Raw genomic sequence first — 20,213 nt, forward strand, 5'->3', positions numbered from 1 at the left:
AAGGTGGAACTACGCCTCTGCTCCCCTGCCCCTTCCCACAGAGCTGGAGCTGAGGGGAACCGGCTTTTAAGACAACTCCCCCCAGTACCTCCTTCCTCTTCCCCTCTTTGCTGCCTCTTTCTGATAGATGCAGCATGGGGGGGAAGCAACTAGCTGATTAGTCGCTTGTATCTCTACTTGTCCCACAAATGGAGTTTAGCAAATTGAGAGTTTTAGGTGCAATGTGGTTCATAATGGCAATGCCAGAACTTGCTTAGACAGTGTTCTTGCCAGACCTTGCAAACAGTGCTTTGTGGTATCAACCTGACTTATTATCGAGAGTTTTATTTTCTTCCTATAATGGGGAAATGTATAAAACTAAAAAGTGAGTGAATTTGAATCTGAATAGCCTGTGCTGGTTGATGTATTTTTATCTCGAGGGTGTAATGAGGAAAATAACTATAGTAAATCACCTCTCTGCATGCACTATGAATGCAAATATTTTCTGCTTATTGAAAGTTTTTATGTTATATTTGGTGGTGTGCTATAAAAGAAACACTTCATTGTAAGGATTTGGGGATGGCATGGCTGCATTAATCAGTCGGCACAGAAAAGGACAACTATGCAGCCTTCAGACAGAGAAAAAGTTATATAGGGCTAGAAGCACATGCTGTTGGTCCTTTGGAAATACGTGTGGCAAACCTTCAGATATTCCTCCCCTTTCCCCTGTAATACTGGGCTGTGAGATGTCAGAACTTTAATAAGATCTATGAGTGCCCAAAATGCACCTAAGATTAGTGTCTGTCATGTTTTTGTGTGTGGTTAGGTCCTCTTGTGTGTACCCATTATGGTTCATTTGTTAATGACACCCCTATTGTTTTTTTTTTCCAAAGAAGCCTGCCTCATTCAATTCATAGGATGGCCATTGCAGTGGGAATTAATTAGAATTATATAGAAAATGACTGTATTGTATGTAAGACTACTGGCTTGGTTATTGCAGGAACGTCTATAGAGACAAAGGTAATGGGCCACAGGAAAAGAAATATGACATTTTGGTTAAGATTTGAATACCACCCTGAAGAACTGGATTGGATTATAGTCTTGTGTGATGCTGGGAATGTCTCTTAAACAAAACATTTCCCAGGTGGTCACTAACCATGTTAATTTTATGGGTGCCTAAATGGAGACACCAGGGCCTTATTGCAAAAGAGCTTAAAACTTGTAACTCCAAATGAACTGAGTGAGAGCTGCTGCTATTAAAACCCCCTAGTACAGTGGTCTTCAACCTTTTTATGTCCAAGATAGTTTTTTGAATTGAAAGGCAACCCAGGATCTACCCTGCCCCTCCCCCAAGGCCATGTTCTTTCCCCAAGGCCCCGCCCTGCTCACTCCATACCCCCTCTCTCAGTTGTTTGCTTTTTCTCACACTCACCAAACTGGGGCAGCTGTTTGGGGTTTGGGAAGGCTCTGGACCAGGGCTGAGCAATAATTTTTTATCAGAAGCCACTCCAAGATTTTGGCTGCACTTCTCTATGGAGGAGGTACAGGGTTTGGGATGGAGGATGGGTGCAGAAGGAAGCTTGGTGTAGCAGATTGGGATACAGGAGAGGGTGTGGGGTCTGAGAGGGAGTTTAGGTGAAGTTGGGGTTTGTGACCTTGGGCAGGGGATTAGGGTGCTGGGTCTGGGAGAGAGTACAGGTGCAGGAGGGAATTTTGACCCGGGGGAGAGGTGTAGCAGGAGATGCAGGTCTGGGAGGGAATTGTGATCCGGGGTGGTGTGCAGAGGATTTGAGTGCAGAAAGGGGTGATGACGTGGGGCAGGGAGTTAAGAAGGAGGAGGGGCTGGGGTCCAAGAGGCAAGCTCTGGCCAGGTAACCCTTACTTTAGGCAGTTCCCAGCCATCAGCACAATAGCATCCATGAGGCAGGCTTCCTCCTGCAGCAGCCCCAGCCACATGGGTTCCCTGCATGTGCTTCTCAGGGCTGTGTGTCTCTGGGGGACAATAGACTTTGCATGTGCTCCCCCACTCCCAGGCTAATCGGGTCCTGGGGGCAGGAGAGGGTGCGAAGTCTCTCACCCCTACCAGGGTCATGCAGCACCTAGAAGAAACCACCAGCAGTTTTGAGCAGCTGTCAGCTCCCTCTATGCACTGCATGCCCCTGGCATGGGGCGAAGAGGAGATTTTTCACACTCTGTCCCCAGGCAAATCACCGCAGCTGGGAGCAGGGGAGCGCGCAAAGTCTCTTGTTCCCCACCAGGGGCACACAGCATGTAGATGGAGTCGCCAGCTGTTCAGAACAGCTGGTGGTTCCTTTTACGTATAAATGCAACCCTGGTGGGGGGGCGAGAGAGTTTGCGTGCTCCCCTGCTCCCAGCTGTGATGATTGGCCTGGGGACAAAGGAGTGTGAAAAATCTCTCCCTCCCCCTCCGCCCACTGTTAGAGGCACACGGCATGTAGAGGGAACCACCAGCCATTTTTAACAGCGTGTGGCTCCATCTTATGTGCCATGTGCCCTTGGCAGGGGAGGGTATTTCTTATGAAATCCCGCCCCCAAGACAAACAGAGCCTGTGGGCAGGAGCAATAGTCTTTGTGGGCCCCCTGCCTCCTCTGCCAAGGTGTCCCATGGACCAGATCAAACAGCCTGGCAAGCCATATCTAGCCTGTGAGCCATATTGTGCCCACCCTTGCTCCAGCCTGAGTCTGGGGAAGGGGGTTGGACTACAGGGTGTATGTGGGATGCCGGCTCTGTGAGAGAGTTTGGATGTAGGAGGGGCTCAGGGCTAGGGCAGAGGTATGGGGTGCAGGAGGGGCTATGCAGTGGTGGCTCTCATGAGGCAACACTTACCTTGAGAGGTTCCCAATCAGTGGGGCAGAAGGGCCAGCTCTCTGCCTCCCCTGGCCTGCTCACAGAAGGGATCAATGCATCCCTCTGGCCCTTGGATGGACATGTGGCTCTGCACACTGGCCCCCTGTGCAGGCACTGCCCCCACAGCTCCTGTTAGCCACAATTCCCCACTCCTAGCCAATGGGAAATGGGGGAGGTGCTTGCAGACAGTAGCAGCTCGTGGAGACACTTACTCCTGCCCCTCTCAAGTCTCTGGGGTTATGGGGTCATGCTGGCCACTTCCTGTAGCAGTGTGGGGCCAGAGAAAGCTGGGAGCCTGCCTTAACCTCAGCCCTGCTGCACCACCAGACATCACAGTCAATTGGGAGAGTGTTCAGGGGGTGACCACTGCCTTAGCAGTGCAGTGTGAAGAAGTGAACATGGGTTAGGAGAAAAGAGCCCTGTATTCGAATCCTAGGCAAGGCACTAATATAAACTGCTTTTCAGTTTCCCCACCTGTAAAATGGGGGAGTATTATTTTGTCCACCTACCTCACAGGATGATGTGATGATTAATTAAAAATATCTGCACAGTGCTGAAAACCTATAAAGTGATGCTAAGTGCTCTGGAAAGTCAGGCCTTCAGTGCCTCAAGCTGGCTGACCAGTGTCTGAGCCACCCACAATGAATGCTTGCAGATTTTGTCCATCTCTCTCTGCCTCAGTTCTCCATCTGTAAAACTCTCTCTTCCCAGGGATGTTGTAAAGATAACTAATGAATGCTTTTGAGGCTCGTAGAAACCACCATGAGAAGTGTAATAGAAAAAGAAATGGGGACAGGATGCTATGGGAAAGGGGGGGGAAGGGGACGGAATGATGGTGGGAGGGGGTGGGGTTTGGGGGACAGGAATGGACAGCTCTTCCCATGTTTGTCAGGACTCCCAGACTGGATTGTGCAACTGCTCTGGCTGGACCTGACCCATGGGCTGGGCGCTTGAGACTTCTGCTGTATGCAGAATGAGATGGGATTCCTGTGGAAAATATAGTATGTGATCATTTAATGAATGTTGGCTGAGCGGCTGCACCCTGTCTGGGTGGAGGGGGGTGGCGCTCAAGCCCCACCCCACCTCTCTGCCTTCAGGGCATCCCTTATCCTGCCTTCCCAACATGGGATACAGCTCCCTGGGGCAGCTGGTGTTGGCTGAATGGCTGCTCCCTGGCTGGACGGGAGCTTCATAAACAATGCACACAAAAGATGTAATTTGTGGTTGCACTAGCAACCTAAATTCTGGCATTTCCTAATTTTTGAGTTCTTGACTTTTCAATTTAAATAACCTTTTAATAGTTTCTTATATAATATGTGAACGTTGTATGTGTCAACATAGCCTATGGAAAATCTACACAATCTCATACAGCAAAAGCTAATGAAAAATGCACACAAAAATCTTGGAAAACCTAGAAATCTTGGACACAAAAATCTTGAAGAAACATGTGATACATACAAAATTGATGTCCAGAGAAATTAAATGTGTTTTCAGCCAATTTGAATTAGCCATCTTAAGCTATATATATTTAAAATCAATCTAAAATCCAATCATTTAACATAATTTGTATTTCTGATGTGTTGTTTAGATTTACTGCACTATATTAATGATTTTTGTTAAGGCTAGAACATTTTCCTTTTCCTTAAATGTTTAGTGCATGTTCACATTAGAGAATATTGAGATTAATTATAGACATACAGGGCAGGAACGGATCTCTAGAAGTTGTCAAGTTCATCTCCCTATGCTATGGCAGGACTAAGTAAATCTAGATTATCCCCGACAGATGATTAGTCCATTTTGTTCTTAAACCTATCCCATAATGAGGATTCCATGATAGTCTCATCTAATATTTAATTCCACACTTCCTCCGCCACCAGTCAAGTCTCTATCCCCTTTCACTGTTTCTTGTAACTTCTTCCTTTCCCTGTGGCCTTAATCAGAAAAAAGTAAACGTGGATTATTTTTCTCGGAAAAGCCTCTCTCCCTCTCTATGGAGAAGTGGGAGTAAGTATTTGAATGGTGAGATACACTATGCTGATACCATTTGTGAATTTCTCCCGAGATACCATGGCGACAGCTTGTCTCTTGTAACAAGGACAGAGCTGCTGTTTTACCAGCTCAATAACAAACAGAATTTGCCCCTCCAGGGCTGCAGAAAATGAAATAAAACTTTCAGCTACAAAACAAAGCTGTATTTTTGAAAAGCACATTCAGTTCAGCAGTGCAGTGCTTCAAGGGCTCTTCCTTACCACTGGGGTCAAGGAGAACGAGCTCCAGAAATACAGAGGCAGCAACATAATGCCAGAGTTCTTGCTGTTGGATTGGTATGATAAAAGGATCAGTGGTATGTGACAAAGGGATCATCCTTTGTCTCTAGAAACCAGTGTGGTATTATTTCTGTCAGGGCAGAAAATTAATTGAATGGGTTTGCCTATAGAGACTAAAAAAAGTGAGTTAATTTTATGAATCCTCCAGAGAGAGTACTGTATAGCTTTAAAACCACATTGATGAATGGTTTCATGGGCCATCATAACCACCTGTTGTTCTCTGCCATTTATAGTGTGGTTTTTAAACAGCTTTTCCCACTGAGTCATTCTTACACTCAATGGTTTTTAAACTTTTTTTTAAATGGGGACCCCTAAAAATATCAGATGGGGACTCAGATCCCTTTGGAAATCTTAGACATTGTCTTTGGACCCCAAGGGTCTGCAGACCACAGGTGGAAAACCACAGTTATAGTTCATTTTGTCTTGTCTCAGAGGAAACATGTTGCATCGCCTGTAGTGGTCTACACAGTCCATGGCTGAACAGATGCTTTTAAACTCCACCCGTGTGGGTCTAGAAAGGATGAACTGGGGCTTTCTTAAGAATAGCATCCAGAAAAGTCTGTTGTTACCATTTGTCAACAGCGTATGTGGTAACATAGGGTATGTCTAGACTACATGCCTCTGATGACAGAGGCATGTAGATTAGGCTACCCGGCATAGGCAAAGAAGCGGGGATTTAAATAATCCCTGCTTCATTAAAATAAACATGGCCACCGCACTGTGCCGACGATCAGCTGATCTGGCACAGCGCGGTAGATGGGGATCAGCTGGCTGGGGAAGCCTTTACCGACCCATCCCTTATGCCCTCGTGAAACTCTGGTCATCTGAAGAAATGGGGTGACCCCCGGAAGCTCATGATACCATCTACATGTTTTGTTTGTCTATAAAGTGCTACCAGACCGTTTGTTGTTTTTTTCTGTAACAGACTAACTCCGCTACCCCCTGAAGCTTCATTGGTGAAAGACATCTGCTATTCCTGTTTCTGAAATGCCTGCTCAGTGAGGCAAGGCAGCAGTAGTCACCTGGGGCAGTGAGATAACAGACAGCTGTCTTTCATTCACTAATTAATTAGTGCAGGCTGCCAATTGCCCAAGTCTTTGGGGATTTCTTGGGTATTTATTTTAATACTTTTAACCAAAGCTCTTTGACAGCTCCTGTGCTAAAGAAGTGTGAGATCTGGGAGCTCTTGGCAGGAGTCCTTCATTTTGAGAGGGATTTAGAACTGTAAGTATTCATAATCCTATGGCAGCATCCCCTGGCTAAGGTGAGATGTTCTGGTGCTACTGTGGGACTATGGAAACGTTTCCCACTAATGGATTAAGCCCAATCAGTCTTAACTAAGAAATTAGTCTCTCTAGAATATTGCTAAAACATGAAATCATAGTAGCATGGGTATCAGGCTGGTTGAAAATCATTTGGCTGAGAAACGTCTAAGGACTTTTGTTCTCTTCACTGGCATTACTCCAGTGTGAAAAATGATATAGAACAAGAAGTCATTCCTTCATATTTCTACAGAAAATTCAGAGCAATAATCCAGTGCAGGCAAACCAAGGAAACACTGCAGTTGCTGCCTTCCTTAGGCCACATTAAAATAGCTGTTCTGTTCTCAGGCAGCAGGATAGATTCTGATCTGACTTACACTGGTGCAAATGCCAAGGAAATCAACAGAATTACACTTATATGAGCATTATGATGATGATGATTTCTAATAGTGTCCAAAGGAGCTTTGAGTGCCTCTCAGTACAGCCAGAAAGCATGGTCCCTGCACCAAACAACCAACAAAAGTAATAGAATAGGAGGTGACAAGACAGTAGGGCTATGTCTAGACTGGCATGATTTTCCGCAAATGCTTTCAACGGAAAAATGTTCCGTTAAAAGCATTTGCGGAAAAGAGCGTCTAGATTGACACGGACACTTTTCCGCAAAAGCACTTTTTGCAGAAAAGCATCCGTGCCAATCTAGACGTGCTTTTGCGCAAAAAAACCCCAATCACCATTTTCGCGATTGGGGCTTTTTTGCACAAAACAAATCCAAGCTGTCTACACTGGTCCTTTTGCGCAAAAGCTTTGAGCAAAAGGACTTTTGCCCAAACAGGAGCAGCATAGTATTTCCGCAAGAAGCACTGATTTCTTACAGTAGAAGTCAGTAGTCTTGTGGAAATTCAAGCGGCCACTGTAGACAGATGGCAAGTTTTTCTGCAAAAGCAGCTGCTTTTGCAGAAAAACTTGCCAGTCTAGACACAGCCTAGAGGTAAGGGGGTTTGACAGAATTGTCAGATCCCTGGGCAAGGTAAGGGAGAGCCCAATTCTATGTTCCTGGAAAAGGGAGAGCCCAATTCTATGTTCCTCTGTGCTGCTTGGACCAAATTGTGTCCCCACCTCCACCACCAGCCCTCAGAATCACCTGGAGTGCACCATGTGGGATTCTGACAGAAATTTAAAGGGCTCAGGGCTACGGCTGCTGCTGCAGTGGCAGTGGTGGCTGGGAGCTCTGGGCCTTGGGGCAATTGCCCCTTTCCCCTCCACCTCTTTGTTAGTTAGAGGTGGGGACAAGATTAACCTCAAACAGATTAGACAATTACTTTGTGAAGTCTAACTCACAGCCTGTTGAAACAAGGGAAGTGGGAGATTTATTTATAACTCCAGTAAATTGCTCTCTTACCGGGGATTAAATCTGGAGTAATTGAGCGCATAATATGGCATCAGTGATATCAGTCTGCACTAAAAGAGAGCGAACTGCAAGTGTTAGATTTTCTTGTGGATTGTTGATGAAGGTATGTGGCTTGAAATGTATAAAGAAACCCTTCCCATCTTGTTTGAACAGTAACTGACCTAATAGGGTCATCTTTCATGGGGGAAAAAATGAGATTCTTTGAAATAGCCGGAGACCCTAAGACATGGAGGAATTGGGATAAAGGCTGCAGTGCATGTTCCCCTTTTAGTCGCTTTGATTATCCCACATATTATGGATATCTGTGAGAAACACTTTTTCTAACCTGTTTTATTCTAGATACAGCAAAAGTTTCCAACCAAAGTGCTAATCAGTTTGCTTTTGCCACAGCCTCTTTTTGTCTGTATGGGGGAATTGGATTTGTTTGTGCATGAAAGCGACAACCACTTAATAATAATCTTTGGGAGCTGAAACAGGAAGCAGAAGAGGCATAACAAGAAAGTGGTTATTTATTATATGTTACTCTTAGATACAGTTTGGGTTGTATAATACATTTTGTGTACACCCAATGCGTCTATTCCCGATTCACCATTGTAGAGAGACCTCCATTTTTTCCTTAGTCATGTTCTTTTTATATTATTTCTATCCTCCTATTCAACTTCCTACTGCTTGAAGAGAACAAGTTCACAGTGTGATTGGTTCTCATGCCTCTTCTGGCCTCTTAAAATTCCTGTCTAGGAGACTAGCAAAGAAATATGATCTCTGTTTGTATTGTTCCCCCTCCCCCTCCAGGTGTGTACACATTTCTTTCCAGCACCTTGAAATCTTTGGACGAGAAAGACCATATTCATCGTGTTCTGGACAAAATCACAGATGCACTGATTCATTTAATGGCAAAGTCAGGTCTCTCTCCGAATCAGCAACACAGAAGACTGGCTCAGCTCCTCCTCATACTCTCGCACTTCAGGCACATGAGGTGAGAAAGTGTACATGCAACCTTTTCAAATTGTATAAAGCAGCTGGGCAAAGTTTTGCTTTGTTGATACAACAGGATACTGATAAACTCATGGGCTGCGTCTAGACTGGCATGATTTTGCGGAAATACTTTTAACGGAAAAGTTTTTCTGTTAAAAGTATTTCCGCAAAAGAGCGTCTAGATTGGCACGGATGCTTTGGCACAAAAAGTGCTTGTGTGCAAAAGCATCCGTGCCCAGTATAGATGCGCTTTTGCGCAAGAAAGCTCCAATGGCCATTTTAGCCATTGGGCTTTCCTTGCACAAAAAATTAAGGTGCCTGTCTACACTGGCCCTCTTGTGCAAGTATTCTTGTGCAATAGGGCTTATCCCTGAGCGGGAGCGTCAAAGTATTTGCACAAGAAGCACTGAATTCTTACATTAGAACGTCAGTGCTCTTGTGCAAATTCAAGCGGTCAGTGTAGATAGCTGGCAAGTTTTTGTGCAAAAGCAGGTGCTTTTGCGCAAAATCTTGCCAGTCTAGACGCACCCATGTTGAATTGTAACTTGCTCCACAAGTGTTTTCCTTCTGTGAAACGAACTGGGGGCAACATGCTGATCAGTGTGAATGAGGGTATATCAGTATGGGCCATAGTTCAGCCCCTCTTCTTAATATCATATGGGAAGGGAAACTGTCCCTAACCTATTTGTTTCTTCTGTTGCCACTTGTGCTCATTGTGGTTTCTCTGCTTCTGGTGTCACTACACTGCACGTGGGTCTGATGATGGAGTCAGGACCTGATTGTTGCTGTTATACATGCTGTTTATACTGAAAAAACTGGAGTGATATTTAACATCCCAGTTCTGCAAACCTTACATCGCTAGGAACAGGCATTCTTAAGGTGGTGGTGGGGGAGAGGGGAGGCGGGTTCAGACTCTATCTCCATTATTTTAAATAATAATGAACAGTAAAAAGTGATGTGTTTGAGAATGTAATTTGCTCTTAGTCAAAGCAAAAGTTCTCTACAACTCTGATCAATTAAATTATTCAGTTCTTGAAGTGAAATTGGACTCCAACACCTCACCAACTGGAGAGTTAGTAATCTGACAGTTCTACACAGATACTGTTCATTCCTTAGTTTGCAAAGCACAATGGTTGGTTAGTGAATGGAATTAGGGTCCCTCAATCCCATAGAAAAGTGGCATTTAAAATAGATGTGAATGTCATTAAAGTTACAAATGTGGATGTTGACAGGATATATATATATCCCCAGAACTGATCCAGAACGTCAGAAAAAACCAGAATGGTGGTTTGTTGGTTGTGTTGGGGTTTGGTTTGTTCTTTTTATTTTTGTAATCTTTACATTATTTTCTTGTTATGGAAAGTCTGACAATCATTCGTTTGGTCGTTATGGACCAAGTACAAAATTACCATTAAAAGTCAACAATTTGAAGGGAAACTGATATAGCAGTTTAAATGGCAACCACTATGAATAACTATGGATTGTCCTCTCATTATGGAGTGTAGTCTGACTTTGTTTTCCTTGAAATCCACAGCAATAAAGGGATGGAGCACCTATACAGCATGAAGTGCAAAAATGTAGTCCCTCTTTATGATTTATTGCTGGAAATGCTAGATGCTCACCGATTGCATGCCAGAGGATCCAGAAATGCTCCCCACGTAGAAGAAGAGAATCAGAGCCAGTTAACAACTGCATCGACTTCATCACATTCCTTGCAGCCCTTTTATGTAAGCAGGGAAGATGAGAATTTGCAAACTACAATATAAGCTTTCATGTGTTAAAAAGCCTACAAGGTTCTGAGAATCCCAATCGCATACTACCTAGTTCATACATCACCTTACCTAAATTGCCATATGCATAAACACTCCAATAGGCACCAGTGATTTCCAATCTGAGTATTCATTGATCACATGCTAAAATCCTTAATGGAAGAGGCTTTGATGTTACAGATGGCCAGCAAGGATGGGAGGCCAGTTTAATTTGAAATGGCTGTTATTTATCCCTTGCATTAAATAGGGTGAGATTCCCATAGCCGTTTAGTGTTATCAACCAAGATTTTGAGCTTTGTTGACCCTTTGCTGGGAATCATTTGAGCTCGGACCACAGATGAGTTTAAGTAATTGACATTTTTACTGAAAGGCTGATTGGCTCCAAGGGGAGCTACAGTGAACCCCTATGAAGGACTGCTTAGTTACATAGCTCAGATCTTGGTAGATTCCAGTTTGTCATACTCATAGTGTGACAAAATGCACTTTTCTCAAAGTAACATTGCTTTAGGATTTCCCCTATTAGTTGACTTCAGCAGGTGTTTCCCGCTTCAGGAATACTTTGAATTTATATCCAGTTGCAGTTAACTCACCCAATGGCCACACTGGATTAAAGGCACTTAATCTTCTCTGATGTCAGTCCTGTGGTGAGTAAATGGATGGGAAACAAGCTGGAAAACATAGGTGCCTTTCTATGGATGTATGCCATTGCCTTCAACAATGCTAAGTGTTGACAGACTCTATTCAATTCACCCATCAATTTATTTTGAGGAACGGCTTGAGTTTATACAGGAGGCCAGACTAGATAATCACAATAGTTCCTTTGGGCTTTAGAAGCATGAATGCATGAAATTCCCACTAACACTAATAGGAATTTAAACCACTTATGAAGGACATCTAATAAAGAGGAAGATATACTCTTGTCTTCTCATTAAAATCAGACATTTACCACCCTTCCTAGTTCAACTGACTGCAGTAGTTCACATTTCCAATTAAAGAATACTGTGGTCCTCCCTCCCTCCAGCCCTCTCCTTCCTCCAGCTCTCCCATCGCTGGCTATCCAGCCTCCCTACGCTCCAGGGCTGGGGATGCTGGGACCATGCTTCCCAGTGCTCCAGGCCTGGGGCGGGAGTGAGGGTGCAGGCACTGCATGGCGTGGTGCTCTGTGGCTGAGGCTGTGGCTCCCGACAACCCCATGCTCTGGAGTTGTGGGGATTAGGGCTGATCCTCCAGCACTCTGGTGTGGGGGTTGTTAACCTGGGGTTGTTACAGGTCAGTGGTGGGGGGAGGGCTGGGGTTTGGGGCAGGAGCCAGCAGCCATAATGAGGGGGGCTGGGCTATCTGGATGTGGGAAGGGTGGGGCTGAGGGATTAGCTTCCCTAAGATAACTGCTCACCCACAGCCACGGTGGTGGGAAGAAAAGATAGAGAGGGACAGGAAAAGTTGACACTGCAAGCTAAGGGCTTGATATACCCTCAGGCAGGTACACCTTCACTTCAGTGGGATTTGGCAGTTGGGGGGAATGTATATATCAGAACACAGACATTAATTCTAAATCTGCAGGCAACTACTAGCTGCATGTGTTGTATTTTTTCAGAATCCCTAGGAAGCTGGTGAGCTCTAAACTTGTGAAGCGCTTTCATCTCATCTTAATTTAACAGTCCTCTTGCTCATGCATATTATTAATTACATTTCCAGTAGCATCTTTTTTGGTGAATGTGATAAAGCACTTGTCTTTGTACTTCTGCAGAGGAAGCTTTGGTATATCTTTGCAACTCATTACCCAAATGCTGTTGGGGGCTCCTAAGTGCCTTGTCCAAAATGTACACATTTTCATTTTCATTTTGTAGCAGTTTGTCATGTGTCGAGAATATCTCGGTGTACTATATGTTATTGCAATAAATAAGCAGAGGTGAAGAGCTAAGTGGGCCACAGGAAATCGTCTAGCTACGTTAAAAACACAAATTTCACCCAATTATAGCCCAGTACATATCAGAGTTGCCCAGCAAATATAGTGTGTTAGCAACTGCCACGTTCTTTTATGATAATTAGACAGATTGAGATCAGAACCCTTCTAAATTTCACATTATTTAAATTAATGGTTCCTTCCTTGGTTTCCCCAACAAATAAGCACACTGGGTCAAATTAATCTTTGTCTGAATTCAAATAATGAATTTGGCCCATGGTTGGCAACTGGAAGCCATCTACAGATTGTCCCACTGACATCAATGAGCTCACATGTGGGATAAAGTGCTATCTGACATAAGGAAGGGTACCCAAACGTGCACCAGACTATTAAAAATAGTGACAAACAGGGATGGATGCACACAATCTGGGATTCTTCATTAGCCTTGGCCTTTGCAATAAGAAATCATTTAGTTCGAACGTACATTGTCACACAGTGGGAGCCAAAGTGAGAAAAATGATTTTCCACAATACATGCTTTTAACTTGGAGGCAATGTTTGTGATTGACATCATTAACTTGTTTGAAACTTATTTTTTTCTTTAAAAAGCACCTTAACTAATGTTAATGTTATATAATAATGTTATATATAAAAGATGTACTGCTCACATATCAGACAATTGAATGTAGCCATTCAGTAAACCCAGTTGACAAAGACTATAATACATAAAATAACAAATATGTTTTCATATCCTTTTGAAGCACCATATCACATATATAGTTATTTGTGCCTGAGGCTAAGTGATTGTAAGCTTATATGATTATATTTCATATATTCGTTTATATTTGCAGTAGATAAGCCAGCACTAACTGAGATGCCTTGTGCTGGATGTGAAAAAGAAAAATAATATCCTGTTGAGAATATATGTGAGAAGGAAAAATATTCAAGGCAGCTAATTATGCTTTTACCAAATAATAATAGAGCAAATGAACTTACTTTGCATAGCAAATATGTTGCCATTCAAATAATAATCACTATCAGAAGTTCAGGGCACATGTGAAAGTAGTAATGTGAACTTGCTCATTTGATGATGTTTGGGTTTCCAACAAAGTGAAAAAGCCACTTCTTGTTTATAGTGGACTAGATCTTGTAGACTTTGTCTCAGGTAAAACTTCTATGAAAGAAAAGAAGTTATTCTAAAGTAAAAATAAACAAAACCAGGAGCAGTTTCTTGGTGTTTGTGGTGACTTTACTGTTACATTATCAGTGACACTTCCTGATTTTTCCTTCTTGTGCATTGAAGGGATTGGTAGATTAGAAAACTTTTAAGGAAGGAAGAGTGGTTGGACTTGTGTTTCTGCTGAAACTTCTATGAAAGAAAAGAAGTTATTCTAAAGTAAAAATAAACAGAACCAGGAGCAGTTTCTTGGTGTTTGTGGTGACTTTTTGCCCGGGGCTCCGGCAGTGTAAACTGTGTAAACTGTGTTTTATAGTGGAATGGTAACTCTCATACTGGAGTCATTATTTTAATAATTGATTAATTTGATTTTTAAACAGCTGTGTCAAAAATGAAAGCAAACACCTAAGAATTAGAACTATTTCCATCAAAAATCCTGCCCCATTTGAAGTTAATCTAAATTTTATCACAGACTTAAATGGGAACAAAATAAGTCCCTGATCTTGTACATATCCTGCTTTTAAAACTAGGATGCAATCCAAGTGAAAACTAGCAGGATTATGTGGATGCAAACGCTAAGTTAGTGTAAGCAGAATTAGTGTGATCAATTAGTGTGATCTGTTTTACAAGTCAGCTATTTTGAGAGCTATTTGCAAAAATTACAGCTTTACAAACTGAATATTTTTTATATTTACCAAGTTAAGACCAGGTCTTAATGCATAGCACTCTTAGCTAGTACCCAAAAATATACCACAATTTCAAATTGCCTTCAGTGATTTAAATTTTGGGTACCAAAAATTTATATTTCATTAAAAACATTTTTTCTTTCTATTTGCATTCTTTTTTATATTTTAATTCAAATGTAGATATTTTTATGGCCTAAAGATTGTTTTCTAAGTGATTGTTGCCTTTGTGAGGGCATGTCAAATTCAAATTTTACAGTGTATAAGTTTAAAAAAAGCCCTCACTTTTTGCATTCAACTGTGCCTAAACTTTTAAAGACATATATGCTACCATATTGCAACCCCCTTGTAAAAAAGTATACTCTGAATCCCTATTCACCTCAAATTAAGTAACCATTTTCTATTAGATAGTGCCCATCTGAGAATGAAAAGAAAGAAGTTGCTAGTCTCAAAGACTTGCACTAAAAAGCCACTTTATGCTCCCTCATTGTGTAGTGTGTGTATATATATATATATATATATACTTATGTATATATATATAAAAGAAGCTTTTTGTGCACTATTTTTTCATCGTAGAGCCCTTTCTTTAGTACAAGGCTAAAGTACCATAATGTATTTGTTGGATTATTCTGCTGATACGTATACTGTTATTGATGTCTTGTTTTGTTAAAGTTTTGTTATGTTACATGAAACACATATGTAAACACCTCTTTTGCACCTTGAAATGAATGTTACAAAGAACTTAAAAAGAAATCCAGCAGCATACTTGAGCTGTCCAAGATTTTCTCAACCTATTTGATGTCAAAATAAAGAATTAAATAAAACAAGGTCTGTTTGGTGTATGTTGGATAATTTTTTAATTTTTTTCTCCCTGTTGCCTCTTGATGACTGATGATGACTAGATGGTGGATAATCATTTCAATTCATAAAAAGTCCCTATTATATTTATCTAAATACAATGTTAAGGTCATGAAGTGCATTTGCAAAAAAACACAGGCATTTTGCCTTCATTGCAAGAAAAGAAATGGTTTCTTGAACTCTCCTACTTACAAAGGCCTCTGTGTGCTTGTTTGTCTGTATAGCTGTACTAGGGACGTAAGTGAGTAGTCAAGTTGCTGTATCAGCGGCAGCAGGGGGCGGGACGAGGGGGAGAAGCAGGAACCGGTGTTGGGGAAAGCCAGTTTAAAAGCCAGTACCCCCAGCACTATCTCCATGGTGCCACCTTCTCTCTTCCCATCCCCCCAGCTGCTGCCACTATTAGCATTATTTGCTGCACTTGCTACATTTAAAATGCAGAGGCGCAGCGGGGACAGGTCCCAGACCCAGTGTGAGCTAGGACTGAGCTGGACTTGCTCAGTCATAGATTGCGCTAGCTCTGGGACCTATCCCTGCTGCATCTCTGAAGTTTAAATCAGTAGGAGCCTGGCTGCCTGCACACCTGGCTCCAGTGTCCCTCTAAGATTTTCCATTCATGAGTGGACTGAGTTTTGTCTTGTGCACCAATATTGAGATTATGTGCACCTGTTTGGATATGTGCCACTGTGGCACCCCAGTTATAAACCTCTCCCTTTCCCCCTCTGCTGCCGTGTCTCCCACCCTTCCCTCACGCCACCTGCTCCCCTAGTGCCTGCTGCTGCCCCCCACCCCTCACCCTCCTCTGCTGTCCTGGCTCTTGCCCTTCTCACTCCCCTCAGCCCTCCTGGGACTTGCCTCACCTTCCCATTCCCTCTCTGACCCCTAAACCAGCCTTTTCCTCTGTGCCTACCCCTCCTCTAGCTCCTCTCATGATCCTCTCTCCTAATACCTCCCTCGGCTCCACCTCTCTCCTCTGGTGCCCGTCCCTCCCCTCCCCTCCCCTCCAATCCCTTCCCCATGTCTGCCCTTCTGCTTCACCCCCACAATCCCCTTGGCACCTGCACCTTCCCTTACCTCTGCACCCTCCTCTTCTCTCACTGCCCATGCTTTCCTTGCCCTCTTTCTCCCTGGTGCCTCTGGCACAGTTCTCCTCTGTATCCTCACATGTGACTTGCTCCAACCCCCACTTTCCTCATGCCCTTCCCTCCTTTCAATCCCTCTTCTCTTGCGACCCGCTCCTCCCCTCTCCACTTCCTCCCCCTTGCCTCTGTTGTCCCTCTCCTTCCCCCGACCCTGCATCAGCCTGTCCCCTCTCCTCTCCTACCCCTACTGATACTTTCCTTCCCATCCCCTCTCCTGCCCTTTTCCTCATTGTCTCCTCTTGGCCCCCTGGCATTTGTCTCTCCTCCACCCTGCCCCTTGGTGCCTTTTTCTTTCATCTCCTATCTTGGACCCCGCCTATGACCTTAACACAAACCCCTACCTCTCCTCACTCCCACCTTCCCCTTAGGTATCTCCTTGGCCCTTCCCTTACCGTCTGCCATCCAGACACCTGTACATGCTGGGTGGGGCAGAATGGCAGGCAGCTGCCCTGTGTGCCAGGGCTGGAGCCAGGGCCGCAGTGCTATTTTTAGTACCTTGGTCCCGGCCCCAGCAGTCGCCATTCAGCTGCCACCCCAGCTGCTCTCAGGGGTTGGGTCACACGGTGGGCCCCATGTGCCGGGACTGGAGCCAGGCCATTGTGCTATTTTTAGTACCACAGCCCAGGCGCTAGCTCCAGCAGCCATCACTCCTGGGGTGGGAAGTCACCCCCCCCCCCACCATGGCCCTGCCCCCTGGGAGCAGCTGTGGGCACAGCTGTATGGCTCTGTTGAAAGGGTGGGCGGGAATGAAATTCTTGGTGTGCGCTCACACAGTCACACACCTTACAGGGAACCCTGCCTGGCTCCTACTACATTTAAACTGTAGAGCTGCAATAGAGGTAGCTTCTGGACCCTGCATGAGCTGGGACTGAGCTCCTTCCTTTATCAACTAATAGTGTAGTCGATAAAAAAATGTATTGACTACATGTTTAGTGAATTACCTGCCTCTTAACATCTTTAATCTGTACCTATTGGAAGTTAGGGTCCTGCCAGAGCATGGTTGCTCAACCTGAGGCCTGCAGAGTCTTAACATGTGGCTATGGGCGACAGCACCATCTTCGTGGACTTGAAGACTGAAGCGAAACCTTTATGGTTGTGAGTCATTTGCCTTAAAAAAAAAGTGTAAATGTGTTGTTAGATGCCATGCTGCTGAATCAGGCCTTGATGTCGCAGAGTTTGAGTAACTTTCCTATACAGCCACTCATGTAGCAGTGTGGGGCATTCTCCCCTTTTCCAGGGTCAGCAGTCACTTGTCCACCTTGGGAGGCTCGTCCCTGGCCCCTCCTCTCATGCCTTCTACCCTCCTGCTCCCCCTCGCTCCTGCAGGAGCCCAAAGCATGCCACTGCATGGCTGGGGGCAGGGAGGGAAGGCCCTAGCTCTGGTTTGCTGCAGATTCAGCACCCAGAGCTCCTGGGTGGTGTAGCTACTGTGCCCATAGCCCCAGGGCTCCAGGTCCCAGCGCACTGGTCAGGCAATGCAGCCAACCCTGACTCCCTATGGGATATACCCTGGCCTGGGAGAGGGACCACATGAGGTCATTTAGGGATGCTCAGCCTCTCCCTGCTTACAACACCCACCATGCACACTATTCTATCAATATTTTATTAACCCATAAATGAGCCAGCCAGATTCCGGTAATGTGTCCGTCAGTGTCCCACTGAGAGCTGGAGCCTTTGTCTGCCAACATCACAGCATCTACTTAAGGAGAGCTTTTCAGCTTATATAAATATGGCAAAACATTGTGTAAGCATACACTGAGGAGCACTAGAGGCCTACTGTAAGCTATGAGCTCATTGTATAAGAGCCTTCCAAACAGACCAGAACTAGAACCAATATTTGGTTCAAATTCCCCAGTGCAGGTTCAGCAGGAATTTTCTGTGTACTAGGTACCTGTCCTTTGGGAAGGGCCGTCCTTGTCTAAACCCCCACTCAGAACCTAGAGGTCCTCCTGCCAGGCAGATGAGGGAGTTGAACCAGGGGCACTCACAATCCACAGAGGCCTTTAGAAGCTCTTTTGTGCCCCAGTTAATATACAGTTCAAGTGGAACACTTGAAGGTACTAGATCACTGCCATTCATTTCTCAACACAGAGAAATGGGATTTGAACCAGCACCTTTTTGGCAGGCACCCAAAGCACAGGAACACAGAGGGCGTCACACGGGGTAAGTGGCCCAATTCTCATTTCATATTTGCTGAATAGAGCCATCCGTCAACAGACAAGGCTCCACCGCTGACCACCACTTAGGCCGTTCATTTGAGAAGTAAGAGCAATGTTCAAATCCCTTCTCAGGGAACATAAAGGGGATTTGAACCAGACTATGCACTGCCTATGTGTCAAATACTACAGAGAGACTCATGGGGTGCCTGTATCTCAATGACTAACTATTTAGTGACAGTGACAAGGAGTCCTGTGGCACCTTAAAGACTAACAGATGTATTGGAGCATAAGCTTTCGTGGGCAAAGACCCACTTCATCAGACGCATCTGATGTAGTGGGTTTTTGCCCACGAAAGCTTATGCTCCAACACTTCTGTTAGTCTACAAGGTGCACCAGGACTCCCTGTCGCTTTTGCGGATCCAAACTAATACTGATACTATTTAGTGACAGTGGCCAATCCTCAAAAGAAACACAGAGGCATCCAGCACAATGAAATACATCCAAGCCTGGTCTTAGGCCGGTCATGTGAGTGGTAAGAGCTGAACAAGCAAGAAGGGGATGTGAACACCATTCTTCCAGACACATACCCAACCAGTAAGTTACCCCAGGGCTGTTTCTTGAAGGGCTTGGCCCTAGGCATATGGAATGAAAGTGAAGCAGCTTCAGCAGAAAAGAGCAAAGGAGGCCCCAGATCAGAATAGCACTTAGCCCAGTACATAGGCCATTCCTGAGAGATAAGAGATAGAAGTTCAAATCCCTTTTCAGCAAGCAGAAAAGGGAATTTGAACCCCATGCTAAGCACACACACACTCAACTACCAGGCTCCACAAGGCCACTTGCTAGCCTTGTGCCCACCATCACTATGAAATGAAAGTGGAACACCGGCAGCAGAACATGGTAAATGCCCAAACCACTGGACTACAAAGGGCTGCATCAATTAAACCTTGCCTAATTGCTACTATATAACAATGGCACTGCTTCAAGATGCTACTAGGCCCAACCCATCTTAGCTTATCCTTTCCATCCCTGACTGGGATGCACACATGAGAGACTGCAGATCCCTATTTAAATCTCATCTCAGCATAAAGAAATTGAACCAGCAGCTACTCCCCCCCTCCCAACTGGGTGCCAACCTCTGCTTGTGATTACTGGCCAGGAACCACTTAGGCACCAAAATAATTTTTCATGAGGTACCTTTGAATGCCCTGCCAAACAACTGAGGCACAAGGTGAATGGAGGCTAAGCCCGACCATGTAGCCCTTTGACCTAGTGATTGGGGGGGGGGGGGGGAGGAGGAGGGAAGGGGAACACAGGAAAGCCATTGCAAAGGCAGGCTATGTTAGCGCTGTATAAAGTGTGTGGTGACTGGAATGTATTATTCAATGCCCGTCACATAACACACGCATCACGGTGACCCACAGCTTAGGCAGCGAAGTGGGGGAGCAGGTAGAGGTGGAGCAGGGGTGAGGGCTGGGCCCTTTGGCAAAGGAAAAAGCCAACACGTGTTCTCTCCAGACAATAAAAAGCACATTTTTGGCTAGCCTGCCTGCTGTCTCAGGAAGCCTCTACACACACCAAAACCATATTATCTGGTAACAGGCACAACGTGTAGCAAATAAACATGCGTTATTAAATCTTTATTGCACAGGTGCACAAGGATTCAGACTGGGAATGTCATGGCAGGGCATTCAACAGGTGCATTGTCA

General features: G+C 44.6%; 1 protein-coding gene across 8 annotated transcripts in view; it reads left to right on the forward strand.

Moving 5' to 3' along the window:
- The window catches only part of ESR1 (estrogen receptor 1), a 296,248-nt gene extending 281,064 nt beyond the window's left edge, over positions 1-15,184 (forward strand). For all 8 annotated transcript variants that reach the window (XM_014569514.4, XM_006114974.5, XM_089777297.1 and 5 more), the window contains 2 exons: positions 8,638-8,821; positions 10,355-15,184. In XM_014569514.4, the coding sequence (XP_014425000.1) occupies positions 8,638-8,821; positions 10,355-10,586 (416 nt within the window). In that variant the 3' untranslated portion in view covers positions 10,587-15,184. The remainder of the gene's footprint in view (positions 1-8,637; positions 8,822-10,354) is intronic.
- The last annotated feature ends 5,029 nt before the right edge of the window (positions 15,185-20,213 follow it).

Source organism: Pelodiscus sinensis, chromosome 3 (genome assembly GCF_052426305.1).
Source record: "Pelodiscus sinensis isolate ZL-2025 chromosome 3, ASM5242630v1, whole genome shotgun sequence".
NCBI lineage: Eukaryota > Metazoa > Chordata > Testudines > Trionychidae > Pelodiscus > Pelodiscus sinensis.